General features: G+C 42.4%; 1 protein-coding gene across 2 annotated transcripts in view; it reads left to right on the top strand.

Annotated features, from left to right (window-relative positions):
- dscamb (Down syndrome cell adhesion molecule b) overlaps positions 1–15000 on the top strand; it is a 79835-nt gene that overhangs the window by 36249 nt on the left and 28586 nt on the right. For both annotated transcript variants that reach the window (XM_030776666.1, XM_030776667.1), the window contains exons 2-8: positions 5653–5799; positions 6370–6648; positions 7273–7548; positions 9435–9731; positions 10717–10989; positions 12944–13222; positions 13648–13767. In XM_030776666.1, coding sequence (XP_030632526.1) covers positions 5653–5799; positions 6370–6648; positions 7273–7548; positions 9435–9731; positions 10717–10989; positions 12944–13222; positions 13648–13767 — 1671 coding nt within the window. The remainder of the gene's footprint in view (positions 1–5652; positions 5800–6369; positions 6649–7272; positions 7549–9434; positions 9732–10716; positions 10990–12943; positions 13223–13647; positions 13768–15000) is intronic.

Here is a 15000-nt window from a genome sequence, read left to right as displayed (position 1 = left end):
TAAGCTGCTGCAATAACTGGGTCATATTGGCTCCCTCCGCCTCTTCACGCTCAGTCTTATTGTAATCTTTTTTGATGAAGCGTTTTTGTGTGTGTGTGTGTGTGTGTGTGTGTGTGTGTGTGTGTGTGTTTTCAGCTGAATTCAATCTCTGATATAGAGTCTGTTGGTTAGTAGTGCTTTGATAAAATAATAAAATATTATTATATTAGCTGTATTTACATTACTGTACCCTTAAAGTTCACCGTGGCAATGAGTATATATGTGAGTTTTACTGTGTGTGTGTGTGTGTGTGTGTGTGGAATACACAACATGCATGCCTTAATTTGAAATGTTCATTAAAATCATGGGTGGAATTTTTCTATGCGTTAAAATCGCAGGGTCTAGACCTTCTAGAGGATTTCTACAATTATACGTTTAAAGACTTGTTTTTGTAGGAAGCTGTTTCTTGACCTTTACCTCTCCTCAATTAATGAACATAAATGGAACTATAGTATGTAGTAAAACAACAATATTTTTTTCCCTTTTATGTGTAGTGTTAATTGAAATGTATTCAGATAATGAAGGGTGAAGTGAAAGAAGAAGAGAGAGAGCAAAGGAATAAGGAGTTCTTACCTATTTTAATTCTTGCATCACTCCATTAATCACACATGCACTTTCAGACAGTAACAACCCATGTGTGGACAACCTTTTTTTTTTTCTTTCTTTCCACCAATGAGACGAGCCAACAGAAACGCACAGTTCCTGGTGTTCTCTCTGACGCCCAGCATGGAGTTCAGATCTCCTGTTGTCACAAAGGAGACTGAGAAATATTCTCAATACTTTGAATATACTCCATCGCTGTTTGAAGGAACGAAGAATACCTACTCCTAATTACCTTAGCCTGCTGAGTGTGAGCGGGCAAGAGAAGAGAAACACCTCCATAACCCGGAGACGCAGGCAAAGGGAGAACTTAGCTGGTTGCATTCACCAAGTGAAACACAACAGTGAGGAGACCCAGGCCTGGACAGAGTTGCGGAGACAGTGTGGTTCTGGAGGCGGTCTATTAGCACACACCTGTAAAGAGGAACTTGAGTGTGAGTTTGAGTAACGTCGTGTATGGTATATTTGTCTGTCGACAGACTTGGATTACACTTGCAGCGCCCTGGTTCTCTTTGAGTTTAGACCGTCGTATAAATTCGGATGTGTGTAAATGATGTCGATATACATTTGGGATATTAAAAATTGAGGTGTAACCTGCATGTGCACTCTTGATGCGGAAACGTTAGACCTTTCTAAGGAAAACTTGAAACAGCACATTCTAGGATGGGCTTGTTTTGTTTTTGTTTTTGTTTTTCTTTTCTTTTTTTTTCCAAATCAGTGTAATCAAATCCTGCATTTAACAAACAATTTACAAAGATGCTCGAGCATCAAACTGGCTCATACCCAGAAAGCGAGCGCATGGTTTATTTATGTGATACATCGTTTGCACTGTGTGTGTACTGTTTAAATATAAATGCTTGGTCTCTTTGACAGCTGGCTTTTTTTTTTTTTTTTTTGCATGGTTTGCAAACCAAGTTTGAATGATTTATGATCAGAGACATATGAGAGACATGTTGTGACAAAACAGTTAAAAAAAACGTTTTTCTCACAACACGTTCACACGGCCCGTCGATGAAAAATCTAGAATTTTCTTTGAACGGAACAAAACGTGCGCAGTAACGGAACGAGTCGACATCAGACGATTCAACTACATCAGAATCAACCCTGGTGAAGCCAACGAGGGGAGAGGATTTCGGAGAAAGTGTAGCATGTTGAAAGGGAAAAGCATCCAGGTTAACACGTGCATATGTGCAGGTGTATGTGTAAGGCGTCGTATGGGCGGTTGAAAAATGATTGACATTACTTGTAATAGGTGAGGCGTGTTTTTGAATATATTTTGCGTTCAAATGTAATTTTGAATGTTTATATAATAATATGCTGGTGTGGTATATTGTAGCGGTTTTATCTATACTGACAGTTATGATTAAATCTGAAGTTTTGGACATCCTGAAGAGATTGAGCATGACCAGTGAATGATCTCTCTGTGTGTGTTGAGTCTTCTCTGAACATGAGGATGTGCAGCGATTGATGAAAATAAAAAGGTCATTGTTTTCCGTTTCGGTCCTCCACCGGGACACACAGTCGTTCAATTATTCAAGAAAACGCTGAAAGAAGGGCAAAGAAAAAAAAAAAGTAATGGAGAGAGAAAGAACAAAAGAATTATAATATATATATATATATAAAGGTGTATGAAATGTGGAAATAACTCAGACAGAGGAAATTTATTTGTTTTTCTATCACACCATATTGACTATTTGGTAATGTAAGATTTAGTGCATTAAAATCATTCACTGCACGCAAAAAAATAAATAAATGAATAAATAAATAAATAAATAAGTGCTCTACATGCTTCTCAGGAATCAGGGCATAAGTTCCTGTTTGTTTTTTTCATGCGCAAAACAAAAACAAAAACAAAGGGAACCTCTGTTTAATCCCTCTGTTTTCTGAAGATGCAGTTCAACACGAGGCGTTTATTTTCAGACGCTCTCCAGTATCTTTTTTTCTTATTACTATTATTATTAGTTTTTAAATGAATAGATAGACTCTTTTTTTTTGTTTGCTACACGTCCTGGGCTCGCTCAGATGACTCTGTAGCCGGACACGTGGAGCCTGACCCGGTGGCGGGTCACGTGATCGGCTGCTGAGGCGATCCCTTCAGATGGGGTCAGTACAGTGTCCTGACCTTAATCGGCCCTGATTAGCACACAGATCCCCCCTACGCGGCGCAAAGTCTGTCTCCTGGATTTAGCATCGATTAGGCTCGGAACACCGTGTCCGTCTTATGTTTGACCAGATTCACGGAAGCGCGGAAGAGCTCCGTGGCAGGGAGGATATAGCGGCAGGGAACGTGATGTCTTCATGCATGTGGTCACCGACTCCGTGTCTGTGACTTTTAACAGTCGTCAGTCTCTGTGTTTTTTGTTTTAACGTAGGATGAGGTACATGGAAGCTTGCGGTGATTCTGCACTGTCTTCTCATGCATTAGTGTCGCTTGGACAAACAAGTAATGTGAAGGAGGATTTTCGTTTCAATATGACGATGAATAAATGCAGTTGATTCTAGAAAGGAAAAAAAAATTGTTTTGCTAATACATTCAAAAGGCATGGCGTGGCCTAAACATGCCTGTACCTGGGGGGTCTGTCTGTGGTCTTAATGTGATTTGTTGCTTAATGATAGAGATCATAATTTTAGGATTTTAGAATTGAATTATTACAATAAAGGTGGAGAGGCTCATTAACAGTACCATTGTTTGTTTGTTTGAGGATGTTTTCCTTGACTCAGCTCTGATCTGATTTGTTAAAGTGAGTGTGTCTACATCCCCAGAAAGTGCTTCTACAAACACACTGTTTCATAACTAATATCCACTCAACACTGTATCATGCTGTCACAGGTTCTGTACACTGGCACTGAAAAGACTCCACAACATCAACACATGACGATAGAGAGAGAGAGAGAGAGAGAGAGAGAGAGAGAGAGAGAGAGAGAGTGAGTTAGCGAGAGAGAGAGAGAGAGTGTTAGCGAGAGAGAGGGAGAGACAGAGAGAGAGAGACAGAGAGAGAGAGACTGTTAGAGAGAGAGAGAGAGAGAGAGAGAGATAGAACCTTCCCCAAAAGAGCATTAATAAGCCATAATAACAGGCTGGTGTTGCTTAAGCCCTGCCTTTGCTTTACATGCCTGAAAAAGAGAGAAACATTTAGCATAAAGCCGCAGAGAAGACACACCAGTGTGTCCTACAGTGAGACAGCAGAACAGCAAAGCAAATCGCCCAAATGAAAGAGGACAAGATGGACGGGTCAAATGATGTCTGAAGTCCCCTGCAAAATAATGCATTCTTCTCATATAGCATTTTCACGCTGTGTTTGACATACACACGGGGGAACAGCGTGAAATCACTGTGGAATGACATGTGACCATAAAAACCCCCTCAAAAGACATGAATGTGGTGTGCTATTCCGCCACACTAATCATAACACAAATACTCCACCAGGTTTTGTTCACTATTTAAAAAAAAATGTTACAGGCATAAGGCTTTTATTTGAGAGTATAAACACCATATTATAAAAACACACACACACACACACACACACACTCGCTCTTTTCTGTTGCTGGTAGTCGGTCCTGCACTACTGAATTTAAAACCGGGAGCTGAAAGTTCCCTCAGGATATCAAATCCTGGACTCTGGTTTCTAACTAGGTCAGTGCCTACAATAGCTGCAGACTCTTCTTCTTCTGCTGCTGTTGCTGTTTCACCCCCCCCCCCACCCCCCCACTCTCCTTCTATTCCCTCTGTCATTCCACAAGCTTTGTTTATTAGTTTATATACATCTAAATGAGATATGTGTGTGTGTGTGTGTGTGTCTGTGTGTCTGTTTGTGTTTTTAAATTGGTATTTGTGGGTAGAAGCTTTCTGGTTTATTTTGTGCTGATAGTAACAATAGTGTGTGTGGGGGGGGGGGGGGGGGGGGGGGGGGGGGGGGGCGCTCAACGTACTTTTGAATGTTTTTGTTGTGTTTTGTCTGACATAAGCAGTTGGCACAGGACAAAAATTGTATTTAAATGAATTGTAAGGGGTTTTGTTTGTTTGTTTTTTGCAGTTAGAGACCAGCCATCAGCTCAGTTGTAAAACAAACACGTTCAGTGATTCAATATCTCTCCCATAGATCTCCCTGAACATGCTTCAAAGCAGGATGGCATGCAGATAAAAGACAAAAACATTTGATCATTCTTGTTTTTTGGTTTTTTTTATTATTAAATAACGATTTCTTTGTTCATTTTCTGCTCAGTGTTTTTACTGAAGTCTTATTAGTAATGTAATCGTAACACCCCTACCCCCCCCCCCCACCCCCTCTGCCCCCACCCCTGGTTTATTTTGAATCTGTTTCTCATCCATAAACCAGGTTCTGTCGCGACTTTCCTTAACCTTGCTTGTTTTCCCTACGGAGCCAGACATTTACAAAGCTGCGTTTGTCTTAACGCGCTTACCACTGCACAGTTAGAACTGTGCTCTGATATGTAAATCGCTCATTCAATCTGATCTGACACCATTCTACTGAGCCATGGGGGAATGCAAAGCACACAAGTTCAAGCATATGCCACCAATTCTTATGAATGTTGACAAGCTCATTCACTGGTGGGTTGATCCTATGAATTAGCATAACGGTGCCGCAGAGACGGAACGACAGAGGGAGAGAGGGAGAGAGAGAGAGAGAGAGAGAGAGAGGGAGAGAAACAGTACTGACATCCAAGGTGGATTGGGTGACTTGACCTGATGGATATGTGAGATTGGTGTGAAATGCATTGAGATGTAAGGGTTTTTGTTTTTTTGTTTTTGTCTTTCGAATGACGACCCCTTGATCTTCTCAGTACTTTGACATCTTTGAAATTTTCAGCGCCAGCAAATTGATTTTGAAAGTTTTGTAATCACTCGTTCTAAAAACCAAAATAAAAAAAAAAGAATCGCCCTTTCCAAATACATTGCTGAAGATATCTCCTCTACCCTGAATACCTTCACAATAAAATTTGAAAAAACATTTTCACAGAAGGTCTCTCTTTCTGTTTTTTCATTTCCAATAGGACCAAGATTCCTTGTCACATCCACTGGAGCCTTGTATATCCTGGATGTGCAGGCTGAAGATGGATCCAACTACTACCGCTGCATTACTCGTCATCGCTACACGGGAGAGACCAGGCAGAGCAACGGTGCCAGGCTCATCGTTCTGGGTGAGAGTTTGCATCCACACATTTCAAGCTAAAGCCAATTTATGTTGATTGTACAACTCAAAGGGAGCAGAGAAAGCACTGAATGCGATTATATCTGATGGACCATTTACCAACGCAGAACATTCCTGGAATTCCACTTCCCAACGGAATATGGCATCTCTGTAGAATAGTATATGGCAGTGAAACATGGCTTAGTATTTCAGAAAATTCTAACCTAATTCTAATTCTAATTTTAATTTACTAAGATAGTCTAGTATCTTTGGTTCTCAGCTTTGGTTCTCAGCTTAATGGTAGTTTCAGAAGATGAACTGTTTTGGTCCTTAAAATTATTTTTCTTAAAATCCCGCTGAAGGGCACAATACACTGACATGACATTTACACTTGTTTATTTAGATGACATTCTTTCCCAGGCAATTATCAGTCTCTGTGTCAAAATACACAAAGCAACAGATTAAACAAGGCCATGAAGTACACGCTGAGATCTTACACGGACTGACTGTATCTCCACGTGCGACTTGATGTTCGTGTGTTCCTCTGTCCGTGTCTCCCTGCCATTTTCTGGGGGTTCAGATCCCATCAACTCAGCCCCAGTGATCCTGGATGGCTTTGAGAGGCGGGAGGTGATGGTGTCCCAGCGGGTGGAGTTACCCTGTAAAGCCTCAGGCCACCCCGCGCCCCGGTACCGTTGGCTGAAGAACAACAGTCCGCTGGAGTCAGACAGTCGGTACCACCAGAGCGTGTCAGGGTTGCTGATCGAGAACACCCGGCCCGGCGACTCGGGCAGCTACGTGTGTGAGGTGTGGAACAGCTTTGGCAATGCCAAGGTGGTGGGACAGCTGCTGGTCAAACGTGAGTGGTGAAGATTGATTTCGTCGATCAATAATTATGATCATTTGACCAATAAGTAGTTACCAGACCCAGAGGGTCAAATTCTCTGTCAGTCTCTTTAAGGACAGCTACTGTGTTACACATTCAGCTTCTGAGACTCAAGATTCAAGAGATTTAAGAGTTTTATTTCCATGTGCACAGCAAAACAGGCAGTTACACTGTACAACGAAATTCTTACTTTGCTAATCCTCCGTTACCAGACGAGTATGAATAAAAGACAACATGTAAATAAAAAATCTTATAAGGAAGACAAGACGAGTTGAGTAGTGTGTCCCTTTCCACAAGCATTGTTTTTTCATAATAATTTATTTGTGATGCTGTTTCAAGAAATAGCAGGTGTGAGAGTATTGTTGTTGTTTGTAATCTGAGTTAAAAAAAAAAAAAAATCTATATGAAAGTCTACAGAAAACTCGCACTTAACAGAAAACTCTTTGCAGCCTGTGATTTGGGGGGTGAGGGGAGAGGGGGGATGCATGTATTGTGTTTGTATGTGTGTGTGTGTGTGTGTGTGTGTGTGTGTGTGTGTGCGTGTGTGTACTGAATAGTGTTGCGTATGACTGTTGCATATTCTGGTTACTCTTGCAGAGCCTCTGAAAGCAGTGGTCAGTCCACGCAAGGTGAGGGGGAGCGTGGGAAGCCAGGTGTCTCTGTTCTGCAGTGTCACGGGTTCCGACGAGTACGAGATCACCTGGTACCGCAACGGAGAGAAGATCCACCCCGGCAACAACATCCGGATCACCGGCATCAACAACGAGAACCTGGTGATGGAGGGCATGGCCAAAAGTGACGGAGGAGCTTACCAGTGCTTCGCCCGCAACGGCAAGATGTCCACTCAGGACTTTGTACAGGTCATCTTGGAAGGTGAGAGTTTTTATTTTCGTTTTCGTTTCGTTACATTTTTGGATTGTTCTCTGAGGATAATGCACTGAAAACTTTTTCAAGTTGTATTACATCAAAACAATGCACTGCACAAACCCACACAAATATTCTGAGGTTTGCTTATTAGAATGAGTTATTATGTTAAAGTTAAATACTTGCAGGGCTTGAACATTAAACTATAAATGTGATGTAATGTCATGTGAATGTGATGATGGTAAAGTATTGTGACAGTTTCTAATCACATAGGAGTCAAACCAGTAATTCACATGAGTGTGTGTGTGTGTGTCTATGCATGTATGTATGTATGTATGTATGTATCTATGTGTGTGTGTGCGGTCATGCATGTACATTCCTGCATGTATATGTGTCCATGTACCCGCGGACGTGCATGTATGTGCATGTCTATGTACACGACCGTGTATGCATTAGATCATGTGTGCACTTGCATGTCTTTGTTTATGTATCCTTGTGTGTGGCAGGCATGTGCACGCACGCATGCATGCATGTATGTGTGTGCCTGTGTGTAGTGACTTTGCAAATCCAGCAAATAAGCCTGTATCAACGACCAGTGTGGTAATGAGGTTTTCAGTAGGAGCCGATGTGTAGCCACTATTATTGGCCTCAGCTCTGCAGCCTGAGATAGCTTACCTGAGCCTGGTTGCCAGGGCAACTGTCTCTCATGGCCACAGAGCTGTATAAAGAGGGTATTGATAATCTATAATGATGCAGAGTTAGCCAGCGTGATCAGAGAGCAACAGAAAGGGAGGATTTCAAAGGCACTGTCTTTTTTTTTTTTCTTTTCTTTTTCTTTTTTTTTTTTTTTGGAAACACAGCTAGGTTGAAGCTTCCTGGGAGCATTCTAACCCTTAAAAAGGGGGGGGGAAAGATAGTAAAAAGCCCAGATACCGTGCTTGGAGTGCTACTACTGCAGCACTGTATCCACCTTTCATTACTGGAGTGTGCTGAAGGGTCATGTGGTTTCGCCCAGTCGCGGGATAAAGACATTTTCATTGTGAATAATGAATTTACTGGACATGGATTTGCAGTCCTGCAGTGTGTGTGTCAGAGAGATAGCAACCCCCTTTCGCAACCTTGTCTCCCTTAAGAAAAGTCCACCCTCACGCAAGCATATGCACAGTGTTCAGAATAGGGTTTGGAAGAAGATAGACAAAGAGGGGTGGTGTAAAGCCATCTGTTATTATATTATTTCTCCATTTGTTTATTTGTTTGATTTAAGAAATATGTGTATATTTAATATATCATGTATAATTATATGATCCATATATATATATATTAATCCTTACACACACATACAAACACGCACACACATAAAAATAGATAGATAGATAGGTAGATAGATAGATAAGGATTTAAATTGGCTGCAAGAGTTATTTTATTGATACTTATTTTATTGATACTTGAAGATTTTCGGGCACATCTCGTAGTCAGTGGCTCTAACAACTTAAAAATTTTAAAATTGATAATGTAAGGATCGTGTAACTTCTGCGTGTGTTGCGAATTAGCCTTAGTACACGCTGCAATGTGTTATACCGATTGCCTATGTGTTGCGTACAGTTATAATGGTGCGGATGAATAGCAGAATGATTATTTGCAAAATACACAATTTTTAAGGAATATCAAAACATATTTGTCAGCAACGCAGTGAAATATCGATCAGTAGTTGCCAGTTTTTGAGTGGATGGACAATGCTACGTATGTGTTTATATACAGGTGTTTACTCATAATGTAATTTAATATGTAAATGTAATTGAAAAGCGAGAGAATTTGAACACATATGAACAACGAATTTGAACATCGGTGTGTTAACATTGTCTCTGCTCTCTTCTCCTTCTATCCTCCTTTTCCAGATGGCACGCCAAAGATCCTGTCTGCCTTCAGCGAGAAGGTGGTGAGTCCTAACGAACCCATCTCCCTGGTCTGTAACGTCAAGGGCACCCCCCTCCCCACGGTCACCTGGACGTTGGACGACGACCCGGTCATCAAAGACAGCCACCACCGCATGGACCGGATCATCACCATGGAGGGGCACATCCTCAGTTACCTGAACATCTCCCACACGCAGGTGACGGACGGGGGCGTGTACCGGTGTACCTGCAACAACTCGGCCGGAACCGTCTCCTACCAGGCTCGAATAAACGTAAGAGGTGCTTGTCGGATCAGCTCCTCCAAAAAAAAAAACCCAAACAAAAACAGAAACATAAACAAAAAAACACAAACAAGAACACACACCCCCACAACACTACACCCTGTCACTGGTTGTAATGGATAATGAAGTTAGATTTCATGTTCCTCAGAGAGTGTTCCCGCTTTCAGAGAGAGGTTTAACGGATGTGAGGAAGGGTTGGAAATGTGTGCTTTCTGTTTGTCGTGGAACTATAATCAAGTTTGATATTCCTGGATTGTCCATTGGTGTTTTCTGTTTTTTTTTTCAACTATATATGGAACATATTATGGAACTGATTATTAACTGTGGTTTCTTACCAACTATAGAAGCCATGGATTAAGAGAAGTTAAGAGAAGAACATCGTTCATGTTTGTGATTTTTGTTGGAATCTCCTGTGTTTTATCGAATTTTCAGCATTTATCCTGAGAGAATTATTTGTCCTGTAGTCTCTGTTTTGATGCTGTTTTTCCTTAATTTTATTTACATGTTCATCTCCTTGGTGCGGATAGCTCTTACGTTGAATCTCTTTTCATATCTCTTTTAGGGTCTTGTCATAACAACTTATTCAAAGAATTGCAGGTAGTTTCGTAAGCTGCCTTTTTTGAGGCTTAGATCTTTGTAATGACCTTTTTCTTGTGACATTGTCTTATTTTATATATCTGTTTTTGCACAAAGATGTGTAGTCATTTTCCTAAGACTGTACGCTGGTTTTGTGGACAATGGGAATTTAGTTTGTTAATTATATCTGGTTTAACTAAGTCAGCGGTTTAAACCTATTTTTTTCTTTTTTTTGTCTTTATTTCAGCTTTAGATTGAAAGCACTTTTTCAGCCAGAGTGAAGGAAGGATACATGTCATAGCATTGTCGACACAGGGCCTAAATACCCCACACAGCCTTACACTTTTAATTCTCACCAAACGCCAGCGTAAAATTCTCATACTACCATTTCCCTCTGTTCACGGCAGGACCCGCTAGCATTCGTCCAATGAAAAACCTCACTGCCATCGCTGGGCGGGACACGTACATTCACTGTCGCATCATTGGCTACCCGTATTACTCCATCAAGTGGTACAAAGATTCCAACCTGCTTCCCTTCAACCATCGCCAGCGTGCCTTCGAGAACAACGGTACTCTGAAACTGTCCAACGTGCAAAACTCTGACGAGGGCGAGTACACGTGCTACGTCCTGGTGGATCCGGAAAAACAGATTCACAGGAGTGTCCACGTCACAGTCAAAGGTAGGATCACCGTAGTAACAACCCAAATGAGCCTGTCAGTGGAATAATGAGCAACGTCTTAAATCATATTTGTGTACTAAAGAAGAGTGACTTGCGGTTTTGCAGTTACAAACAGCTTCACGTTATCAGACAGCTGAACTTTGAGGTATGAATTGAACCGTGAACAAGCAACCCTGTTTCAGAGCCTAACAAGAACATTGTGAATTGAGCCTGAGAAACACAGGCTTCAGAATGAGTCTCTATGATGTCACAAACATGTTCTTCAAACAGACATGACCTTACGATCATGTTTTGTCTCCTGTGACATCACAAACACGCAATCTCACACACATGACTCACAAGCATACAGTATGAGATGCTGCCTTATGACATCACAGTGACGCTGCCACTGTAATTAACGAGATGCAACACGAACATGCACACGATATGTTCTGCTGTGACATCACAATTATTTGTTCTCATCCACTCTTCAGATATGTACTTTCATTCTCATCTCATCCTGCTAGACCAAACATTTGTGCTTTGAGATTTCAAATGTTTGGCCTAGCAGGATGAGGAGACCTTTACCATAACATTACAACACGAATCCTGTTGTGACATCACAATGTTCATTCTTGTATGACGTCACAGAGAGCAACAAGAAGATGTTTGGCCTAGCAGTATGAGGAGACCTTTACCATGACATCACAACACAGATCCTGTTATGACATCACAATGTTCATTCTTCTATGACGTCACACAGTGCAACAAGAAGAACGTGTGCTTTTTACTGTAACATACACAAAAAAAAAAGACCCTACACTAACCCCACAGACAAACCTCCATGGCTAAGAATAAAATATGTTCCCTCATGCCATCATAAACATACCTACATATGTGATGAGATGAACCTCTGTAGTCCTACAATTACACAAGGACATGTTGTCTTGAAGTAATATCAAAGACTACTTGGTGCGTGTGTTTTAATGGAGAGCGGGGGCCGAGGGGGAGGGGTTAGATTGGTGAAAGATGCTGTAAAGCAAGGCGTGTGCGATCGAGGTTGGCTAATTTGCTCAGCTCAAGCTTAAAATTCTAAAGTGTCGGAGCCGATCCCACGGGTCCATTATCCTCACTTTGTTGTGAATTAAATAAGCACAGAAGTGCTGCTTTCTTTCAATGTTATTTTAACTCATTGATTCTCAAATGCGACAGGCTGACTCGCACCATGGCTGCACCGTCCCCAGAGACAAAATTATGCTGAATTTGCTGGGAAGGAGATAACCCTTTTATAGTTGTCTTCTCTCTCTCTCTCTCTCTCTCTCTCTCTCGCTCTCTCTCTCTCTCGCTCTCTCTCTCTTTCTCTCGCTCCACTACTCTGTTCATTAGTTCCCATTATCTTCCCCTCCTCTGTGAAATTTGCTGATTTTAAGCTGTAATGACTTGTTTTGGAGTCAGGGGTAGCGGCGCACGATTATAAATCACATATCATCACACACATGCGTGATTACATATGCTGGCTCAGACCAATTCCACGTTGTGCTTACTGTGCACTATTTCACTTGTTATGACACCATTGAAGAATTTATCGGTTCATAATGGATTATGGGGGAATTTTTAAAGTGTTACAGATTCTTGGCAAGATCTGGCCCTGCGTTTGGGTAGGCCGTAAAGCGCCTCTGCTATGCCAAACAGGCTTGGGATGAAATCGGGTTTAACGTGAGTCAATTTCGAGGGATTGAATCAAGATGAGCTGAATCAATTCAGAGAGTTGCATCCATATATATAAAAAAAAAATCACTCTGAAATTCACGATTTTGGATTAATTTAATTTCACTTCACTCAGAAAGCTGCTTGTGGCCAACGCGTTAACCCATGTGATATTCCTCCCTGATAAACTGCAGGCATGCTATCGTATTTTTTTATGTTCTTGTATTTTTATAGTTAAAAAAAACGGTCTCTCTCCCTCTGCCCTCAGTACCGCCCCTTATCCAGCATTCCGACTCTCAGAGCGCCTCCATCGGACAGCGCGTCTTCATCCCGTGCGTGGTGACCTCCGGCGACCTTCCCATGACCATCACCTGGCAGAAGGACGGAAAGCCGATCAACGCCAGCCTTGGCGTCACCATCGACAACATCGACTTCACCAGCTCCTTGCGCATATCCAACCTGTCGGAGATCCACAACGGTAGCTACACCTGCATCGCCCGTAACGAGGCAGCCGCTGTGGAGCATCAGATTCAGCTCATTGTCAAAGGTTGGAGTTCCCCGCACAGACTTACGCAGACTCAAAATGAGGGTTTCTCAATACATCCGGACAAGGCTAAATTAGCGAAATAAGCCTTAATTTTACCTTTGTCTCTCGCTGATACCGCTGTTACGTGCCTGCTTGTAAGGTTAACAAGAGTCATTTGCACTCGAAATTTTGATTCCTCTCTGGTCAACTTTTCTTTTTTTTTCAATGCATCACATAGTCAAGCAAATCTGCTCCGCATACTTAACTTGATTGTCTCGTTGTCTCGTTGACACGTTGTCAGAATTCTTTGCTGGTTTGAATTAAAGAACCCAACAGTAAATGCCTGCAAGCAAAATCATCCATGCTAGCACAATAGCACTGTAGCACTATAGCACTAATTTCACATTCATTTTTGTTTTTGTTTTGGTTTTCTTTTCCCCACTCAGTCCCTCCGCATTTCGAGGTACAGCCCAGGGACCAGGACGGGATTTATGGGAAATCTGTGATACTGAACTGTTCGGCAAAGGGAAATCCAATCCCCACCATTGTATGGAAACACTCTAAAGGTAATCCAGCCCCCCCCCCCCCCCCCCCCTCTGCCTTTGTCAATATAACTACACATAATATCCACAGGATTAGCAACAGCACGGACAGCTTATCCCCCACTTTGAACACATGATGTGTGTTTAGGAAGAACGCTGACCTGTTTCAGGCCATGCTTGTGTGTGTGAGTGTGTGTGTGTGTGTGTGTGTGTGCGTGTGTGTGTTTTAGTCATGGCCAACATTCAGAATTTTCACACAGGTGGTCAGCTCTCGCAGATGCAAACATTTCGTAACCCACTGACCCATTTCAGATGAGTCGTCCTTCTTGGTCAGGCAGTGCGGTCACTAATCGGTTGATTTGACAGTGGATCTACTGGAGTCTCAGCGGGGGGTGGGGGGGGGGGGGGGGGGGGGGGGGGGGTGACGGGGGAGGGGGTGCATCAGGTTTTCCAGGACAGTAGAACTGTAACAGTGGGCAGGCCCAGGTGTGTGAGGTGGACAGGTGGACTGAGCCCAGGTGGCAGGTGTGCGGGGGTTGACCCGCAGGACGGAGCGGGCTGGGATTAGGAGGCCTGTGAGGGGGAGCAGGTGGAGTCGAGTGAGACATCAACCCCCCCCCCCCCCCTCCCACCGACCTGAATATCTGCCTTCTTCAGAAGGGAGATGGGTTGACTGTTTGAAGTCCTGACCATATACAGAAGATCAAAGTCAACAAATGAAAAGCAACAACCACATATCAGGTGTTCATTTGGGAGGGGGGAGGGGGGGTCTGTGAGACCCAGATCAAAGACAAAAGGTGGGGTTGGGGGGGGGGGGGCAGAGAGGGACTGGCATAAAGCTTTGATGGATTTTGAGAGGTTTTTTTTTCCTGTACCAGACTGTAGCTCTATAATTAGATTAGGAATTAAAAGGTTTACTTAATGTGAAATCAATTACATTTTTTCCTCAAACAGGCCGACAGTTACTGTTATTTACTTAAGCACAAGAATGAGTCACAAACTATAAAACAAACCAATAAACATCAGAGAGAATCGTGGACAGATTGAAGGGGACCGACATTCTGTTTTGGCCCAAATGAGAATGGTCTTCATACCTTTGTTTTGCGTTAGCTTTGCGCGCACACACACACACACACACACACACACACACACGCACACGCACACACATATATATATATATACACACATGCACAAATGTACACACACTGAAGAAATTGGTGGGCAACGTCATGTCTCATTTGAACTGATGTTCAGACA

Source organism: Chanos chanos, chromosome 6, assembly GCF_902362185.1.
Source record: "Chanos chanos chromosome 6, fChaCha1.1, whole genome shotgun sequence".
Classification (NCBI taxonomy): Eukaryota; Metazoa; Chordata; class Actinopteri; order Gonorynchiformes; family Chanidae; genus Chanos; species Chanos chanos.
Note: the sequence above shows the minus strand (reverse complement) of the source record. Positions and strands in the feature narration are given on the sequence as shown.